The sequence below is a fragment of the Schistocerca piceifrons genome, chromosome X (assembly GCF_021461385.2).
Source record: "Schistocerca piceifrons isolate TAMUIC-IGC-003096 chromosome X, iqSchPice1.1, whole genome shotgun sequence".
Taxonomy (NCBI): Eukaryota; Metazoa; Arthropoda; class Insecta; order Orthoptera; family Acrididae; genus Schistocerca; species Schistocerca piceifrons.
Window position 1 is genome coordinate 774,992,937 of NC_060149.1, and position 18,052 is coordinate 775,010,988.

An 18,052-nucleotide genomic window follows, 5' to 3' on the forward strand; every position below is an offset into this window, starting at 1 on the left:
ACCATAATCATCATTGTGACAATAATAATAATAATAATAACCATCATCATCATGGACAACAACAACAATTGCCAGTTTTCCAGTTTAGAAATATTAGCAGTCACTTTACCTAATGTCCTTAGATGGATTTTTTTGGTTTCTTTTTTTAATCCACCTTATTATGGTTTGTTCAATAACATATTTTGCTACTTCATTAGTGTCATTTTTTTAGATTTTGAAATTGTTGATATAAGAAAATAAACCTTCTGTTTATAAAATAGCTAAATTTATTAGATTCTAACCAGCTCCTTGTTAATAAATATTGTGTTATGACTTGCAGTAGTTATGAATAGTAATCAAAAATATGACATGATTGATTAATGCAGACTGAAAATAACAAACTACAATATCTTTCTTCCTTAGGTTTCAAAGAAAAATTTGATGGAAATAGTGAAAAAGTTGATGATACATATGGACAAAGCAGAAGGAACAACATACAGAGATGAATTACTGTCCAAAATAATCCAGATATGTTCACAGAACAATTATCAGTACATAACTAACTTCGAATGGTAATGTCTTTTGCTATTGGTAATGAAAATGCATAAATTTTCTGTTTATGCTGCATATTGTCCAAACTATTTGAAACAAAAGTAATGGGTGTTACGTAGAAGCGTCATATTTTTTGTGTTATACATAGTTATTTGTAAAAATCTGACACACATTGAAGATAAGCATTTTCCCAGTAATATTTTCCATTTTTGTTGCTTTTTAAAGAAGATGGTCTTCAAATTTGCGCTTAGTCACAAATATAATGCGAATGTGGGTTACTAATTTAAAACATTAGTCACCAAGAAAGAAAGAAATGATACATGGAGAGTAGAATCCAATAGGATACCCCTTACATGTAATCTTTCTCAATGTGCTGAACAAAGATGTGAAAATGTCACACTTTGTGTAATCTTTTGGAGTAGACCAGGAAGGAGAGGCCACACTTTCTTTTTTTCTTTCTTTCGTTCTTTGTCCCTTTCTTTCTTTTTTCCTCTTTCTTTTTTCCTATCGTCCTTTCTTTCTTTCTTTTTTCCTTTCTTTCTCGGTAATTTAATTCTTTAAACTCCAAGCCTATCAAGCATCCTGTGAAAATCTTGTTGCCTTAAATATGGTAACAAAAGCTGAAGTATTGCAATTTTTATCGTAGCAACTAGTGTCCTCAGTATAAAACTTTGTTTGAAAAACAAAATTAATGTTAATGAATGTAGATAAAGCACAAAAATTGAAGCTATGACTGTTTTCTTCTTTGTCTTAATTCCGATAAATTCTGTAAAATGTGTTGCTTCTTGCAAAATGTTTATTACTGAATCACCAGTGTGGTTTCCACCGGATTTTATACTAAGTGACATCAGAATAGTTTTAACTGTATTTTATGCCAGTGGAAAATCTTGTTTGCTACACTTGTTACTTAGTAATTTTACATATTTAAGAAACGACTGTCTTGAGCAGTTACCTGATCCTATCATTGCCTACAGATGCTGTCTTCCTTCTAACGTAACAATTATTTTTAAAGTAAAGTTGTTTTGAAGCTAATATCTTCCGCTCTAAAAACAGTGGAACAGAAATGACAAATATATTGAAAGAGAGAAGTTGTCTGAAACCAATTATGGACATTCATTCTGACCTGTTCTGTTCATAGAATATTTCAGTATATCTGCAACATGTCTGAGTTAACAAGTAAGGGTAGTCGATGCAAACACAAAACTGCTGTTCAATATTATTGACATCCATGTGTTGCAGAATCCTAGGACGTATTCTGAGTTCAAACATAATGAGATATTTTGAACAGAATTACCTCCTCCTTCCTTTCCATCACAGATTCTGAAAATATTTGTTATGCAAAACCCAACTCTTGCTTTCCTCCCATGAAATCCTGAAACCCATGGGTTAAGGTAGTCACATGGAGGCAATATTTCTTGACTTCCTAAAAAGTGTTTGACGCAGTACTAAACCAATGCTTTTTAATAGAAGTACAATCATATGGGATCAAAACAAAATTTGTGACTAGTTCAGGATTTCTTAGTACAGAGAACACTGCATATTATTTTGGAAGGAGAATCGTAGACTGATGTAGAAGTAACTTCAAGCTTTTGCTAAGGGAAGTGATCAGGATCCTTACCAGTCGTGTTGTATGTTAGTGACCTGAAAGGCAATACAATGATCAACAATGAAGTATTACTCGAAAAAAGCTTTACAGATACCCGGTCAGCTCTTGATAAGATTTCAAGATGATGCAAAAGCTTTCAACTTGCGTTAAATGTTCACAAACATGAAATTGTTAACTTAACCAAATGCAGAAAAGTAGTATTGTATGGTAACATTAGAGTGTCACAGCTGGAATCGGGGAACTCGTACAAATACCTAGGTGTTAAAAATAATGGGGATATGAAAAGGAATGATCACATAGGCTCATTGCAAGGTAAAGAAGATAAAAGATATTGGTTCATTAGCAGGATACTCAGTCTGTAAAAGGCCTACTTGCAATGTTTCAAGAACCAACATTATGTAAGCATTCTAGGAGTGAATTACAGCCACCTAAGTGCCACTCCCATTGGGACTACACAGATAATATTAAACAAATTACAGCATGCACAGAGGGATTTAAATAGTCGTTCTTCCCTCACTCCGAACACAAATGGAGTGCAACAATCCATAATATATGATACAGTGAAAAGTGGAAAACATGAATGTCTCGTTGGTTTGCGGAACATAACCATTGTTAATGGTACATGTGTTTGTAAATCTGCAGCAAGTGCATCTGTTTGAAATGATAAATTGTTGAATGAGAAATTAAAGTGACTGGGAAAGGTATTATTGCATTAAAACCCATCTACATTAAAACAGTCCATTCAGGCTCAAGAATGTGGGACTGAAGAAGAAGATTGTATTTGTGACTAGGAATGAGGATTGGTGATATAAATTAATCTTTGAAGGATATTGGAAAATAGATTATAACTAGCTTTTTTGATAAATTCATGGAATAGATGTAGTTTTCTGTACTCTTACAGATAACACTTGCAGTCAAGTGAAGATGAGCTTGTACAATCTGACACATTGCCCTTTATCTTTGCCCCTGCTGTCAATACAACATGAGAGTCCCTCTCACCCTAAGGTGTGTATCAAATTGTGGCCCCCTTGCCCGATCCCTCTCTTCCCCACTCCCTCCCCTGTTTCCAACCTTAACCAATCCCTTTACCCTCCACAAAGAAGAAATCTGTAATTCTGAAAGCCAGGAGTGTTACATTATATTTTGTGTGTTTTTATCAGCAATATTAGGAATTCTCTCTTCTTAAGGTAAGCACTGGCCAGCATTTCTGTGTCTGTGTGATTTTATTGTTTCTTGTTGTGTCAGCAGTTTGTGCCATGACTTAGTGGAACATACACTAAAACATGTAACTAAAAATTTCATTTCTTTTTTTCCTCAAACAGGTATGTGAGTGTCTTGGTTGAATTAACACGTATGGAAGGAAGCCAACATGGGTCACTAGTTTCTTCCCAGATGTTAGATGTAGCGATACGTGTGCAGGCAATTCGTCCATTTGCTGTTCAACAGATGGAGTTGCTGTTAGAAAATGCACATTTTTTGACATCTGGTACTGGTCAGAGTTCGACAATGGCAGAAGTACTGACAGCCGCTGCCTGGATCTGTGGAGAGTTTCCAGAGTAAGTGAAATAAAAATTTTGCCTGGCACATAATTTAACTTGGCTTGATACATCATTGTGAGAACACATACTTTCTTGTCAGTGTTAATAGCTGAGTGACTAACCATTTAATGCTGCTATATTATTTCAAAGTGAACCTTATCTCAAAAGTTAAAACTAACAGCAGAACAATTAGGGATTCATAACTAATTATGATTGTAGTGTGGAACTACAGTGTGAAAATAAGAATAGGGACATTTGATGCAATAAGGAAAGTTCTCAAAGAACCTCCCCTCCCCCCTCCCCAAGAATTGGTTGCAAGGTAGCACCCACCCTCATCACCCAGTCCCACCACAGACTGGACCAACTGAACCATGTTATTTGCCAGGTCTTTAATTATGTCATGATTTCCAGAAATGAGGGACATCCTACCGGTGATCCTTCCTGACTCACCTAAAGTGCTAGTCTGTCATCTACCCAGCCTACACAACATCCCAGTCTATCTCTATCCCGCTCCCAATCCCTTGCCACAGGGGCTGTAACCCTGTGGAAGACCCAGGTTAACCGACCCAGGGGGCTCACTGTTCTTAAAGAGTTTGTTCCTAGTACACATGGAGCCCTAAGCTGTTTCAGCCCATTCTCCCTTACCGGGCTGAGTTTCCTTCTACATGCCCCTTCCTCTCTGTCTTTGCTAGGAGGGGTTGCTTGTCATTCTGGAGCATCGGAGCTCCCAGCAATGGCTGCCATGCCAGACAGCCCTTGCTGTGGCTGGGTGGCGCCCACGGGATGAGCCCCTGATCGCAGTGGGTGGTATCAGGGCAGATGCTTTGTGTCTGAAATGTATCAAGCTCCAAAAAAACTGGCTATTCTTCTATGGCCATCTCTTTGGTTGGTAATGGATCATTTAATGCTGCTTCCTCTGACCCTGCAGCCTTCTGTTCCCTTCCCTAGTTACACCATGGGAGGAGTCCGCCCCAGTAGCTGAGTGGTCAGCGTGACGGATTGCCGTCCTCTGGGCCCGGGTTCGATTCCCGGCTGGGTCGGAGATTTTCTCCGCTCAGGGACTGGGTGTTGTGTTGTGTTCATCATCATTTCATCCCCATCCGGCGTGCAGGTCGCCCAATGTGGCGCCGAATGTAATAAGACCTGCGATGTGGCGGCCGGACCTGCCCCGCGAGGGGCCTCCCGGCCAATGACGCCAAACGCTCATCATCATCATCATCACCATGGGAGGAGGGGCTACGCTTGCTGGCTTGGGGTGAAACTCTTTCCCAGCCACCTGGTCTGTACTGGGATGGATGGGGGACATGTTCAGTGCGACAAAGCCATTATTTTTGTGGAAAGTATGAAAGACAAGTTTGACAAAATGGAGTCTCTCAGTAAGGTGTGCTTGGGTTCACTGTTGATCAAAACTACATCTGCCACCCAGTCTGCAGCCTTTGTGCTTGTGATTATCTTGATCACATCCCAGTGTTCATTACTCCTCATCAGTCTTTGAATATTGTATAGGGAGTCATTTTTCAGAGACCTCGCCTTTCAAACTAATGAGGAACACTGGGCTAATCTGAAACAGTGGGGATATTCATTTTGTTCAGCATGTGCAGAAAAGTCGTAAGGACAATCACACAGATACTTGTGCCTTTATTTTGGCATTTGAGGGAAATACTGTGTTGGAGCAAGTCAAGTTTGTGTGTCACCGGTGTGACTTGAAGCTGTGTGTCCCGCCGCTCATGAGGTGTTTCCAATGCTTGTGTTTTGGGCACATGTCTTGCCACAGTATGATGGACCCTCTATGCAGTGATTGTGGACACCCACTCCATGAGGAGAGTTACTGTGTTCAGCCACCCATATATGTTAACTGTCACAACCGTCACTCCCACGCTCGCAAGATTGCCTGGCTTATAAGAAGGAAAAGAAGATACAGAAGTATAAGTCCATTGATTGTTTGTCGTACACTGAGGCTTTTCAGAAGTGTGACCGACTTCACCCTGTGTCTATGACTTCTACCTTTGCCTCTGTTACGTCTTATCCCTCCTCCCTCTTCCTTACCCCAGCCCCGCCACCTCTCCTCTCCCTCTCCCCCTCCCCCTCCCCCATGGTTTCCACATCCTCCCATCCAGGTGCCACTCCCCATCCCCGGACGGGGAAGTGTTCCCCTTCTTCAGTGCCCACTGATGATGGGGCTCCCCCGCCCCCTCTCCTCATTGTCATTGCACACTGCAGCAACTCCCTGGCTTCAGTGCCCACATGTCACTTACCTTTATTAACTGAAACATCTGAGAAATTCATATGAGACATTAAACATTGCATTTGTAATAACAGTTGGAACATTCATTTTGTGCATGCCATTTCATAGCCTATAATTTGTATTTTCAAGATTTATCATCTTAAGAATGTGAAAGAATGGTTTTGATTGTAAATGATGTTACTCCATGAATATGTTTAAAAAAAACATTGTTCTTGATACCAACAGAGAAGACATTTTATATGCAGCACAACACTGTGTTGTCTTATAATTTAATTGCAGACCTAGAGTATGGGACCTTTTATTTGCTTGGCATTATATTAGTAACTTAGCCAATCAAATCCAGTATCAAAACTAATTGAGGAAAGTGAAATATTATTTAAAACAATCTATACAATTGGGAATCAATCTTCAGTTTGTAGCAAATAAAACAATTGGTTATCAAGTTGCGTAGCAGAATTCAAACCATTATATGCTCATGGTACTACCACCTGCATTAAACTGTGAAAACAAAGCAGCTTTGCATGTGTAGTGTTCAGATTTTTGAAAAATTTTTGCTTTTCATGCCTTGAAGGATAGTTTAATTTTATTGTGTTATCCAGTTGAAAACAAATATGTGCTCCCCCCCCCCCCTCCCCCCCCCCACCCCCAACACACACACACACACACACACACACACACACACACACACACACACACACACAAAGACCATTAAATTTTGAATGCATAATAACCTGTGTCATCGTCTTGCCTAACATAGTGGGAAAACAAGCATAAGCTTCCATACACATTTCCACCAGTGTGAGAGCCTTCATACTAAGTCACATTGAAAAATTAGACATTGCAAAGCACACGCTCAGATCTAGATATGTTACTAATATCACACAAAATAGTTTGTCAGTGCAAGTCAGAACTTAGATCTGCTGGAACAAATTGAAATATACTTCCAAAAGAACTGAAATAAATGATAAATGTGCAGCCATTTAGCTACTCGCACAATAACTACAATACAAACGTTGCGTCACCAAATATGAAGCTTCTTCTGCAGTAAGTATTCTGTACCTGAGCTAGATGATCTGGAACTGGCTGTGCAACTTGAAGTGCTGTTCTATTGTTAAAACACAGTTTTCAACATTATTTGCCAGTGGAATATTACACAGTGTACCTCCCAGTGTCCTTGGCAAGTTTCTCAGGCATAGTTATTTTGGTTTCCTTTCATTTTATCAGAATTATGATTTTTAAAAATTGACACACAGCTTTCTAGTGACAGGAACATACTTTACTATGATTTCGTCTAGTTCAAGAGTGAGGAAAATAAATTTGAAAGAATGACCACAGGGAACAAAATATGTTTAACACTACTAAAGTCCACCCCTGGTAGCTGTGTGGTCAGCGTGACGGAATGTCATACCTAACGGCCCGGGTTTGATCCCCGGCTGGGGCAGAGATTTTCTCCGCTCAGGGACTGGATTTTGTGTTGCCCTTATCATAATCATCATTTCATCTCCATTGTCACATAAGTTGCCGAAGTGGCATCAACTCAAAAGACTTTCACCAGGCAAACTGTGTACCTGACGGAAGGCCCTAGCCACACGGCATTTCCATTTACACTACTAAACACAGGTATTTGTAAATGGAGTTGTCATCTGCTATATTTTCATATATTCAATCCATTCATGTGTAAACTTCAAAATATGGTTAAAATTAATTGCTGATAGTGTCAGAAAGCTTAAAGCCATGTCATATCACAGTTTTAAGAATAATAACTGTTAAATAGTTTCAAATACATGAACGTTTGCAGTGATCAGTCAAGTAAAATTATACTGATTCTAAACTCATTTGTTAAAATACATTGATCACTGCACGATATAAAAAATTAGATTACCCATGCTCCTTGCTCCACTGAGCTATTACCATACCCACTGGATGATGCCACAAGTGCCTACCACACAGGGTGCCTTCACTAGCCTACTCTAACTTAAAATATAATGGTCTACCCTTGTCCACACCAAAGGTAGGTCCCTCTCATCATGGGAACATTCACCAGCCTGTACTCCCTGAGGAAGAAATCAATAATTACGAAAGCTAGTATAGTGTTGTCACTTTTACTTTTATATGTGTAAATTTTGCCTCCTGAAGGTAAGTAAGTGCAGCAATTCTGTCACATAATACATTAGTTTTCTTAACAGAATTTTCCTGTTTACACAATATATCTGTAACCACATATTAAACTACAGATTATATTAACAAGAAGATTTATCCAAATAAGCACCAAAATTTTGGCACAAATAAAATTAGAGGCAAATTTTAAAAAAGGAAAAGTGACTGCTGCCCACAAGACAATTGATATTGACTAAAAACATAAAAGTTTTAACAAGAGTCAGAAGGAATTAATGAAAACTGAAAATAATCCTCTGTTGTAGGCACTTAACTGCGTAACCATCAACGCAAAAAATGTAAGACAATTAGTATAACTTCATAACTATTCACAAGTCAGCCCTTAAAGGAGTCAGTTCACCTGGCTAATGTGAACTGCTTATGTATAGTTTTATTCTGTGACTTATATTTGGTATTCATTTCAATACAGCAAACATTTAAAACTCTGGTAAATCAATCTTGCACGTACAATCAGTTTCAGACAAAAAAGTATGTACGTCCTCCACAGCAAACTAGATGTTTTTCCTGTACTATGTAACATACAAGGGTTGGAACATAAATAGTGGCAACTATTTATTCCCAGCCAATACAAAAGAGTTACATGTTTGCACCTGTTACTGTCCTTAAAAGTAGTCGCCAGTGTTGTGTAGAACCCATTGGCAGCGATGTGGAAGGCGTAGTATACCGTTAGCAGAGCCTATTCTGTTGATGGTGCGAATGAAGTGGTCTAAAGTTATGGTGATTCTCGTGTACGACTGTGATGGTGTTATCCTAACTCATCACGTTCCTCCACAGCAGACCGTCAGTGCACAGTATTACTGTTCATTTTTTGGAGCATCACCTGCGGACAGCCTTGTGAAAGAAGTGGCGACCCACCCATCATTTTGCATGACAATGCGTGGGCGCATACAGTGCAAGCTGTGGCTGCTCTGTCCGGTCAGTGGGTCTGGGGAGTACTGTACCATCCACCATACTCCACCGACTTGGGTCCTTGTGACTTTGATTTGATTCCGAAGATGAAGGAACCACTTTGTGGCATTCACTTTAGAACTGTTCCAGAGATTTGACAGGCAGTAGACTGCTCCATTCGCACCATCAACAGAACAGGCTCTGCTAATGGTATACTACACCTTCCACATCGCTGGCAATGGATTCTACGCAACACTGGTGCCTTCGTTGAAGGACAGTGACAGGTGCAAACATGTAACTTCTAACAACCCTACCACAACAAAGGTCAACATTTAATAGTGATTGTGGTGTTGCTCACGCTGCTAAATACTGCATTTTTGGGCAACAACAGTCCTATTATGTGGCAGGTGTCATTAGAGCACAGTTAATAAAGTCATTTCATGTAATAATAAAAAAAACTAGGCACTCATATTTTTGTGTTTCCCACGCTGGTCTCGTCGTAAAATCATGGCTCAATCATTGAAAATCTAGGTGGTTATGATTCCAAGCTCGAATGCAAAGAGGCCTAGGTTTTATTCTGCTATATTCAAAAGTTTTGTAGATGCGCTTCTCAAACCATTCTTGGAGATTACACTTTTGCTGGACAGTGATGATGTAAAAAAATAATCAGCACTCCGAAATTAAGTTACGCTTCCTTTTAATTGCAATATCATGTGACACACAGACATCACTTCACAATACAAAACATACTTGAAAACATCTTCCTCACATTTTATAAGCCAACTGCAAAATGCATCTTTCCAACATGACGTCCAAGACTTGACCTTCTCAGCATCCGACACTCTAACAAGTTAACAACGAACTAATAATCGCCTACGCGCCCAAAAATCAGAGTTAAAAGTACGTCAAAGATCATAGTGACAAAAGAAAGAATACACATAAGAATAATATCATTGCAATATAAACATATTGATGTATCAAAAGTGAAATCAAATCTGAATGTTGTCTCAGATATATTCAACTATTTTGCAGAAATACAGTAGAATATTACTGGTATCGAGAGGTTCAGGTGAGGTGCCGTAATGGTTGCGTAATTCAAGTACCATTACAAACTCTTTTGTATCGGTTGTGAATAAATAGTTTCCACTATTTAAGTTCCAACCCTCATAATAAATAATTGTAGGCACTACTGTTTAGTCTTCAAAGCAACTGTTACAGAAACTGTGATTCCATTCCAAACAAAAACAAAATAACAGAAAAAGAGTCACTGTTGAGATGATAAAAAGAACTTCAGAGAAGCATAGGTTACAATCACAAAATACACACAGTGTTAATAGAGATTCTTGTTCAATAATTTCACTTTCATAAAGGCATGTCCATCACACTGTCTTAACATGTGTTATTCTGTACTTAAATTTGCTACCATAATACACTATAGTCTGTTGTCTTATTTCAAAACTACTCGGTGAACTACTTTAATTTAGTTGAGGACCTCTCCGATTCTACTCTATGTACAAATATCCAAATTAGCATCCAGTCTGCTACATCCTTGACTTCACTATAACAGTGAAATAGAAAACAAGCTGCTACAGTTCAAAATAACTGCTGATTATAAAAATAATTGAGAGCGTACAGAAAATACAAAAAACGGACTGATATTCACAAAACTGAATGCTCATTTCAGTGCTTTAAGGGGATCACACCATGGTTCATGTTGAAAAAATCGATTTTCAGTTTTCATCATATTTCAATAGATTAAGGTTTTATTTAAGTACTCTGAAAAGGATTTTGCTGAAAAAAAATTTTTATCATTTAAAGAGCATTTTCCTACGTGTGTTTATGTGCCACGCCCACTTTTCTGCATATATTTTAGATCTTTATATCCCCTACATTGCACGTTACGGATTTATTTATTTTATTTTTTTAAATTTTTTTATTACTCTCGAGTGTGTTGGCTATCCTTGCAATGCAACAGTTGGTATTCTTTGGTTTCTGCTGTTTGTAAACAACACACTTTCAAACACCTGGTTAGTTTCGTTCAAGTATGATTGCGAGTAGTTGTTATGCTTACGTTTGCAGTGCTTGCTTACGTGTGTTTTGTTGTGTTTATTGAAGATGACGAAACGTAAAGGCATATGCAAAAAACAACAATTTAGAGGAAACAAGTTTAGAAAGGTTTCTGTACAAGAGGTTATGTAGCCTGGCAACGATGTTTCTAATTGTAATTCTTCAGCAAGTGTATCATCAAAGAAGCTCTCACCATTTCAAGAGTGTTACAGCGAATTTACTATAAGTGACAAAGGGTGCAGTAACATTATTATAAATTTGAGAATATTATCAAATGTAATTTTTAAATTTGTACAATGTAGACAGTGTGGTGAGTCACAGAGTTGAAAATGTGTGAGTGCCAGTGGGAGAAAAGGCCTAGCAATTGCTTTAGGTTTATTTTGCACTAAATGCTCTGCTGTGATTTCATTTATGAGTTCTTCAAAGCCAGATGCAAGTGGCCCCTATAAAATCAATAGTAGATTAGTTTATGCCTTACAATCCATTGGCAAGGGCATGGCTGCAGGGAGAACATTTTGTTCAGTGATGAACTTACCATAAACCACCAAATAAATTTGAAAAACTCACTGCAATATTAGAGAAAACTGTGTGTGAGGTCAGTGAGGAAAGCATGAAACTGGCTGCTAGGGAAGCAGTGGAAGAAAATGTTGGATGTTCAGATATTGCAGTTGCACTTGATGGAAGTTGGCAGAAAAGAGGACATACTTCTCTGAATGGAGTAGAAACTGCCACGAGTGTAGATACCGGTAAAGTGTTAGATGTGGAGATAATGTGTAAATATTGCAAATGTTGTAAAGTCAATGAACATAAAGAACACAACTGTGTGGCTAATTTTAGAGGAACAAGTGGTGGTATGGAAGTTCATGGAGTACAACAAATACGTCACCACTCCGTAGAAACGAGGCATACGGTACACCAAATATTTGGGCGATGGTAACAGTAAGGTTGGTTGGTTGGTTGGTTGGTTGGTTGGTTGGTTGGTTTGGGGGAAGAGACCAAACAACGAGGTCATCGGTCTCATCGGATGAGGGAAGGACGGAGAAGGAAGTCGGCCGTGCCCTTTCAAAGGAACCATCCCGGCATTTGCCTGGAGTGATTTAGGGAAATCACAGAAAACCTAAATCAGGATGGCCGGACGCGGGATTGAACCGTCGTCCTCCCGAATGCGAGTCCAGTGTGCTAGCCACTGCGCCACCTCGCTCAGTTAACAGTAAGGCATACAACAATGTGGTGAACTCTAAGCCGTATGGAGATGCCATTATTAGCAAAATAGAACGTGTAGACCACGTTCAAAAACGTTTGGGAACAAGGCTGAGAAAACTAACTGTTGATATGAGAGGAAAAAAATTAGAAGATTGGAAATTGTTGACCGGACAGGGTCGGTTAACTAAAACTGAAATAGAAAACTTGCAGGTATACTATGGGCAGGCAATTAGGAGAAATAAAGAAAATCTGAAGACAATGAAGAGAGATGTTTGGGCCATATTCTTCCATAAGTCCTCTACTGATGATAAGCCATGTCATGGATTGTGTCCATCAGGAGAAAATTCGTGGTGCAAATACGATAGGGCTCAGGCAACTGGAGAATCTTGTTCTCATCAGCATTCTCTTCCTGCTGCTGTTATTACAGCAATTAAACCTATTTTCAGAGATTTGGCTCATCCTGACCTTCTAAGGAAATGTCTGCATGGGCGGACACAGAACCCAAATGAATGTTTTAACAGCATAATTTGGAACCGCCTTCCTAAAATTGTATTTGTAGGCATGCATACAATGAAACTAGGAGTTCATGATGCTGCTATTACATTCAATTGTGGTGATACTGGAAAGTGTTGGGCACTGAAAAAGCTGAGAATTAATCCTGGTGAAAATATGATCACTGGGCTGCAACATTGCGATAAAATGAAGGTAGCCAATGCAGACAGGTCTGCATCTAATATGGCCAAGGCAAACATCCAGGAAGGTGAAAAAAGAAGCTGGAAGACTTGCTAGAGGCCAAAGAAGGGCCATCATATGCAGCAGGACAGTTTTAATTAAGTGTAAGTAACAAATTTCAAAAGTTTTTTCTTTAAAGCCAATTTCCCACAAACAAAATTTTCAGTACATATGCCCCATTATATCAGAAACTATCATAGATAAATGAATGAAATTTTCAGAGACTCTGCATAACATAAAAAGCTACCTCTGGTACTACATTAATTAATATTCCCCAGTTAGGAAGTTCACAAAAAACGTTTTCTGCAGAAAAAACTTAATATTTTTTTGTTAATAAATTTAAAAAAGTATTTCTTAAGAACTATGAAATGGATAAAGTAGATTTTAGTACAGTTGACTCTATGAGCATCATGTAACATACAGTAAAAATATTAGGGTCCTGCATCAAATATTTTTTTCAGAAATGGGTCAAATACTTGCCTAAATTATCAGGGGTTAGATAGGCAGCGTGTGGTCACCTTAACTGTGGTTTTGATCTACAGAAATGCTAAAATATTCAAATAGTTGGCTCATGTCCTAACCATATATGAAGAAATCTATTTTAATTTAAAACAAGTGATTGCAACTAAACAACACAGTGTATTCACTAAAATACACACAACTATCCAGGTGATATCAATGCTACTCATCATACCGAATGGTAAACATTGCCTGTTTTTTATCAGAGCAACAAAATTTTACATAACCAGCACATATTTTTAGTCCTTCCCTCAATATCTCATCAGTAATCATTCGGAAGCCTCATGGTATATTCCCTATTCCCATTAATGAGCACACCTTTCAGAACACTGCAGTATTCACAAATAATTGACAACCATAAAAGTATGAAAACCATAAATGCTAACCCCAAATTTCCTCAGTAAATTTGCCAAACACAGCAGAAGAAAATCACACAGCTAGAAGTCCTGCAACCACACATGAATAATAAAACCCTGTTAATCAGTATCTTTACACATGCCATACATTCACAAATTTTTCATCTTCCTCTCACCTATTATACATCTTCAATTTAAATGTTCCTTAAACTTGACTGTCTCTTGAACTGAGGATAATTCAATCTATAGATACTGAGGTGGCTAATCTCCACTATTTCAAAAGGTTCATGGTAAATTTCTAAAGAATTCATTATCCAGTTTACAAGGATTTCTTCAGTTCTAACAAATACTATATCTCCAAAGTCAAAGCTACTCTGTTCTCCTCTTTTATTGTGCCTTTTCTTCCTTTTCTCCTTTGCTTGTGTAACCATTACTTTCTTTTTCCTGTTATATGATCATTTTCCATGGGAAACTTGCATTTATTGTCTTTCCAATAATTAACATTTGCTGGTACATACAGGAAAAACCTTCCCAGTACCTCTGATCATACAGATCTGACATTTCCAGTTGGTATATCTAAGACTTGTATATTCTCAATATTATGAGCATCTCTAGCCTTGTCTACTTGACATTTTCCATTGTTTTTCCATTAATGTGCTTCCATTCACTTCATCACAAAGACTAATCAACATCACCACCATCAACACAAAACTCTGCAATACTATCACAAGAAATAAATTTTATTTGCAAAAACATAGGATATTAATCTAAATAAATATGCACATTAGTCACTGCTACATTCACTTTCTCATATTCATTCATATTATCTGGCTGTTTCAGATATTCACCCACTATACTTCCTTCCAGTGACACTATATTGTCAACAACATAAAGATTACTTTTTGTCCACTTAACACTCGACTTCTACCCTGAAACAACTTAAGTCGGTGTTGTTGTTGTATCTGTCAGATACATGACATAAATTGCAATATACTATATCCACTTTTCATGTTAGTATTGTAGGGGGCTTTGGTAAATAAATACAGGTGAACATTCTTTTGCCCTTTCAATAGCATACAAAACAGCTCCTAAAATGAAAGAAAATTTAAGTAGATGTATAATAATAAGTACAAAAATAGTGCAGAAGAAGAATAATAAAGTCTAAAGAACAAAATTAGTCACAGTCATCTTCATTATGTTCATTTCCTGTCACACACCCATCAGCCAAACAATAATGCAATGTTGCAGGTATAAATACTATCCACATGTGTTGCAGTATATTTTGTCAGTCTTGTTATTTTTGTGGTACAGCAGGGCTGGCAATGCTTTCTATTTACACTATCAGTGGTCATGGGATCGGCATGAGTAAAAGACAAGTTGTTGGTTTCCAGATGAAATTTCATGAAGTCTTATAGAAGTTGACAGAGATAAACAAGCCATAAGTACCTGACCAAAATAAACAAACCATAAGTGATCACCTTATCAAATGATTATCAATAAGTTCTATTCAGATTCTTCGAAGAAACAGTTGGTGGTTGAGTGATTCATTTCCATTTGCCATATGAGTAACTTGAGAATTGATTCCATCAATATTTAAGATAGAAAAGAAAACCACCATCGCCACATTATAGTACCCCTCGTGATGTTGTAATTAAAGCACGTTTTCTCACCTATTTCTACTTCAATCTTGTGTTTACTGTAGTAAGTTACCATTTCAGGCTTTTTATTTTCACCAGTATCTTCATACTTGAATCATCCTTGTGTAAACTTGAGACGAGCAGTACATTTTTCTTTTTACTTTTAGGGACACTTAAAATTAATCTTCCTTCCTTTACATAATGCAAAAAAATGGAAAAATTCTCTGTTTTCCACCTCTTTCATCTATTTAGGCATCTACCATTTGTTCTTCTTTAGCTTTCTCCCATAAGACAAGTGATATTTTTCTGATAAGTTTTGAAGAAGAGTGACTTTCTAAACCAATTATCAGCTGTCACATTATGTGTCGGGTGATGCTGAGGGAATTAGATTAGGAAATGAGAAACTTAAAGTAGTAAAGGAGTTTTGCTATTTGGGGAGCAAAATAACTGATGATGGTCGAAGTAGAGAGGATATAAAATGTAGACTGTCAATGGCAAGGAAAGTGTTTCTGAAGAAGAGAAATTTGTTAACATCGAGTATAGATTTAAGTGTCAGGAAGTCATTTCTGAAAGTATTTGTATGGAATGTAGCCATGTATGGAAGTGAAACATGGACGATAAATAGTTTGGACAAGAAGAGAATAGAAGCTTTAAAAATGTGGTGCTACAGAAGAATGCTGAAGATTAGATGGGTAGATCACATAACTAATGAGGAGGTATTGAATAGAATTTGGGAGAAGAGGAGTTTGTGGCACAACTTGACAAGAAGAAGGGACTGGTTGGTAGGACATGTTCTTAGGCCTCAAGGGATCACAAATTTAGCATTGGAGGGCAGCGTGGAGGGTAAAAATCATAGAGGGAGACCAAGAGATGAATACACTAAGCAGATTCAGAAGGATGTAGGTTGCAATAAGTACTGGGAGATGAAGGAGCTTGCACAGGATAGAGTAGCATGGAGAGCTGCATCAAACCAATCTCAGGACTGAAGACAACAACAACAACACATTATGTCCAGTGTTATGGGAGTAACAAATATTTGTACTATGTCTGTGAATTTGTTACTGCACTGGAATGTTCACTCTTGTTAACCGTGATAAATTTCCAGATTGTTGGCATAAAACCTTTTAGAATCTAAAACTGCAAATATTTTGATCCCATATTTTGATGTTTTGGGGGAATATAGTGCGTGAATGGGCATCTGTCCCAAAGGCTTGTAGCTTTTCATCAATTCTTACATCAGCTCCCACACTGTAGCAAGCTCTGCAGTTGTTTACAAACTTTTCAAAGGAAATTATGAATAGCTGTTAAATGGTCTGCTGCTCTCCTTTCTAGTGTACTTTCCCTACCATCAAATCTCACACTCCTCCCCCTCCTCCCCCCACATCAGCAGAGTTCAGATCTGTGCTGTTCTGCTCTGTTTGCAAATCTTCCTCCCACTCTGCAGAGTTCTTTGATGCATCGGTGTCACAATCTTCCTCTTCCAAATTGTATGAAGATTTTCCAAGCTGCACTTCATCCTTATCCATACCATCAAATATTATTTGGTGGATTCTTGCTATTCAGCTGGATTATTCAAGTCAAAGAAATGTTTCTGTAGTACCATTCTGCAACTGTAATGGAAGAAACTAATAATTAGCTCATATTTTACTAAAATAATCAGAGTAAAAGCATGTAAATAGAATTAAGCATAAAATTATACAGTGAGCAAAAATAGTTACAAATTTGCTGTAATTGTATCTGGGACATACACAGGCTTCTGATCATGACCACCTTCATTTCAAAAGTAAGAAAAATAACAATTTGTTTGAATGGTACTAATTTTATTCTGAAATAATTAGAATAAAACCAAAATTCGGTTAAGAACAAAACTATAGCGCCACGCTGGGTAACTGCGTGGACTAGGGGCCTTGTCACGGTTTGCACGGCTCTCCCTCGGGCATGGATGTGTGTGTTGTCCGTAGCTTTAAGTTAGATTCAGTAGTGTGTAAGACTAGGGACTGATGACTCAGCAGTTTGGTCCCATGGAAGCTTGCCGCAAATTTGCAAATTTTCAAAAAATCTAGATTGATCAAAAACGTTTACAAACTTGCTGTTGTTGTGCTTGAGAGAGACAAAGGCTGCTGAGAGTGACAACCTTCACTTAACAATGGCTGGCACTACACTGTTGTTTGGTGCCTACTGGGTCAGGAAGGTAGGTAGGGGGAGACCACCAAATCCCTACAGCCGCACTTGCCAATAGACGAAGAAGTCGGTGTGTGTCTCAGAGAGATGAGGATAGCATATGAGTGTTAAATTAACTAACAATGTGATCTTCTATCAACATATTATTTTTCCTCCTATTGTACTTTTTCCATGATTAACATAAAATTCTTATTAAAATGTCCAACAGTGGAAAATCCGGGATGGATTGTAACAATGTTATGAAAAGGATAGTTGCTACTCACCACATAGCGGAGATGCTGAGTCGCAGATAGGCACAACAAAAGGACTGTCACAAATTAAGCTATCGGTCAACAAGGCCTTTGTCGAAAATAGAACACACACACACACACACA

The 18,052-nt window shown here is 38.0% G+C and overlaps 1 protein-coding gene across 1 annotated transcript in view; it reads left to right on the forward strand.

Moving 5' to 3' along the window:
• The window catches only part of LOC124721568 (AP-3 complex subunit delta-1), a 269,083-nt gene that overhangs the window by 158,043 nt on the left and 92,988 nt on the right, over window positions 1–18,052 (forward strand). Inside the window, exons 13-14 of the mRNA XM_047246607.1 lie at window positions 403–551; window positions 3,460–3,693. Coding sequence (XP_047102563.1) covers window positions 403–551; window positions 3,460–3,693 — 383 coding nt within the window. The remainder of the gene's footprint in view (window positions 1–402; window positions 552–3,459; window positions 3,694–18,052) is intronic.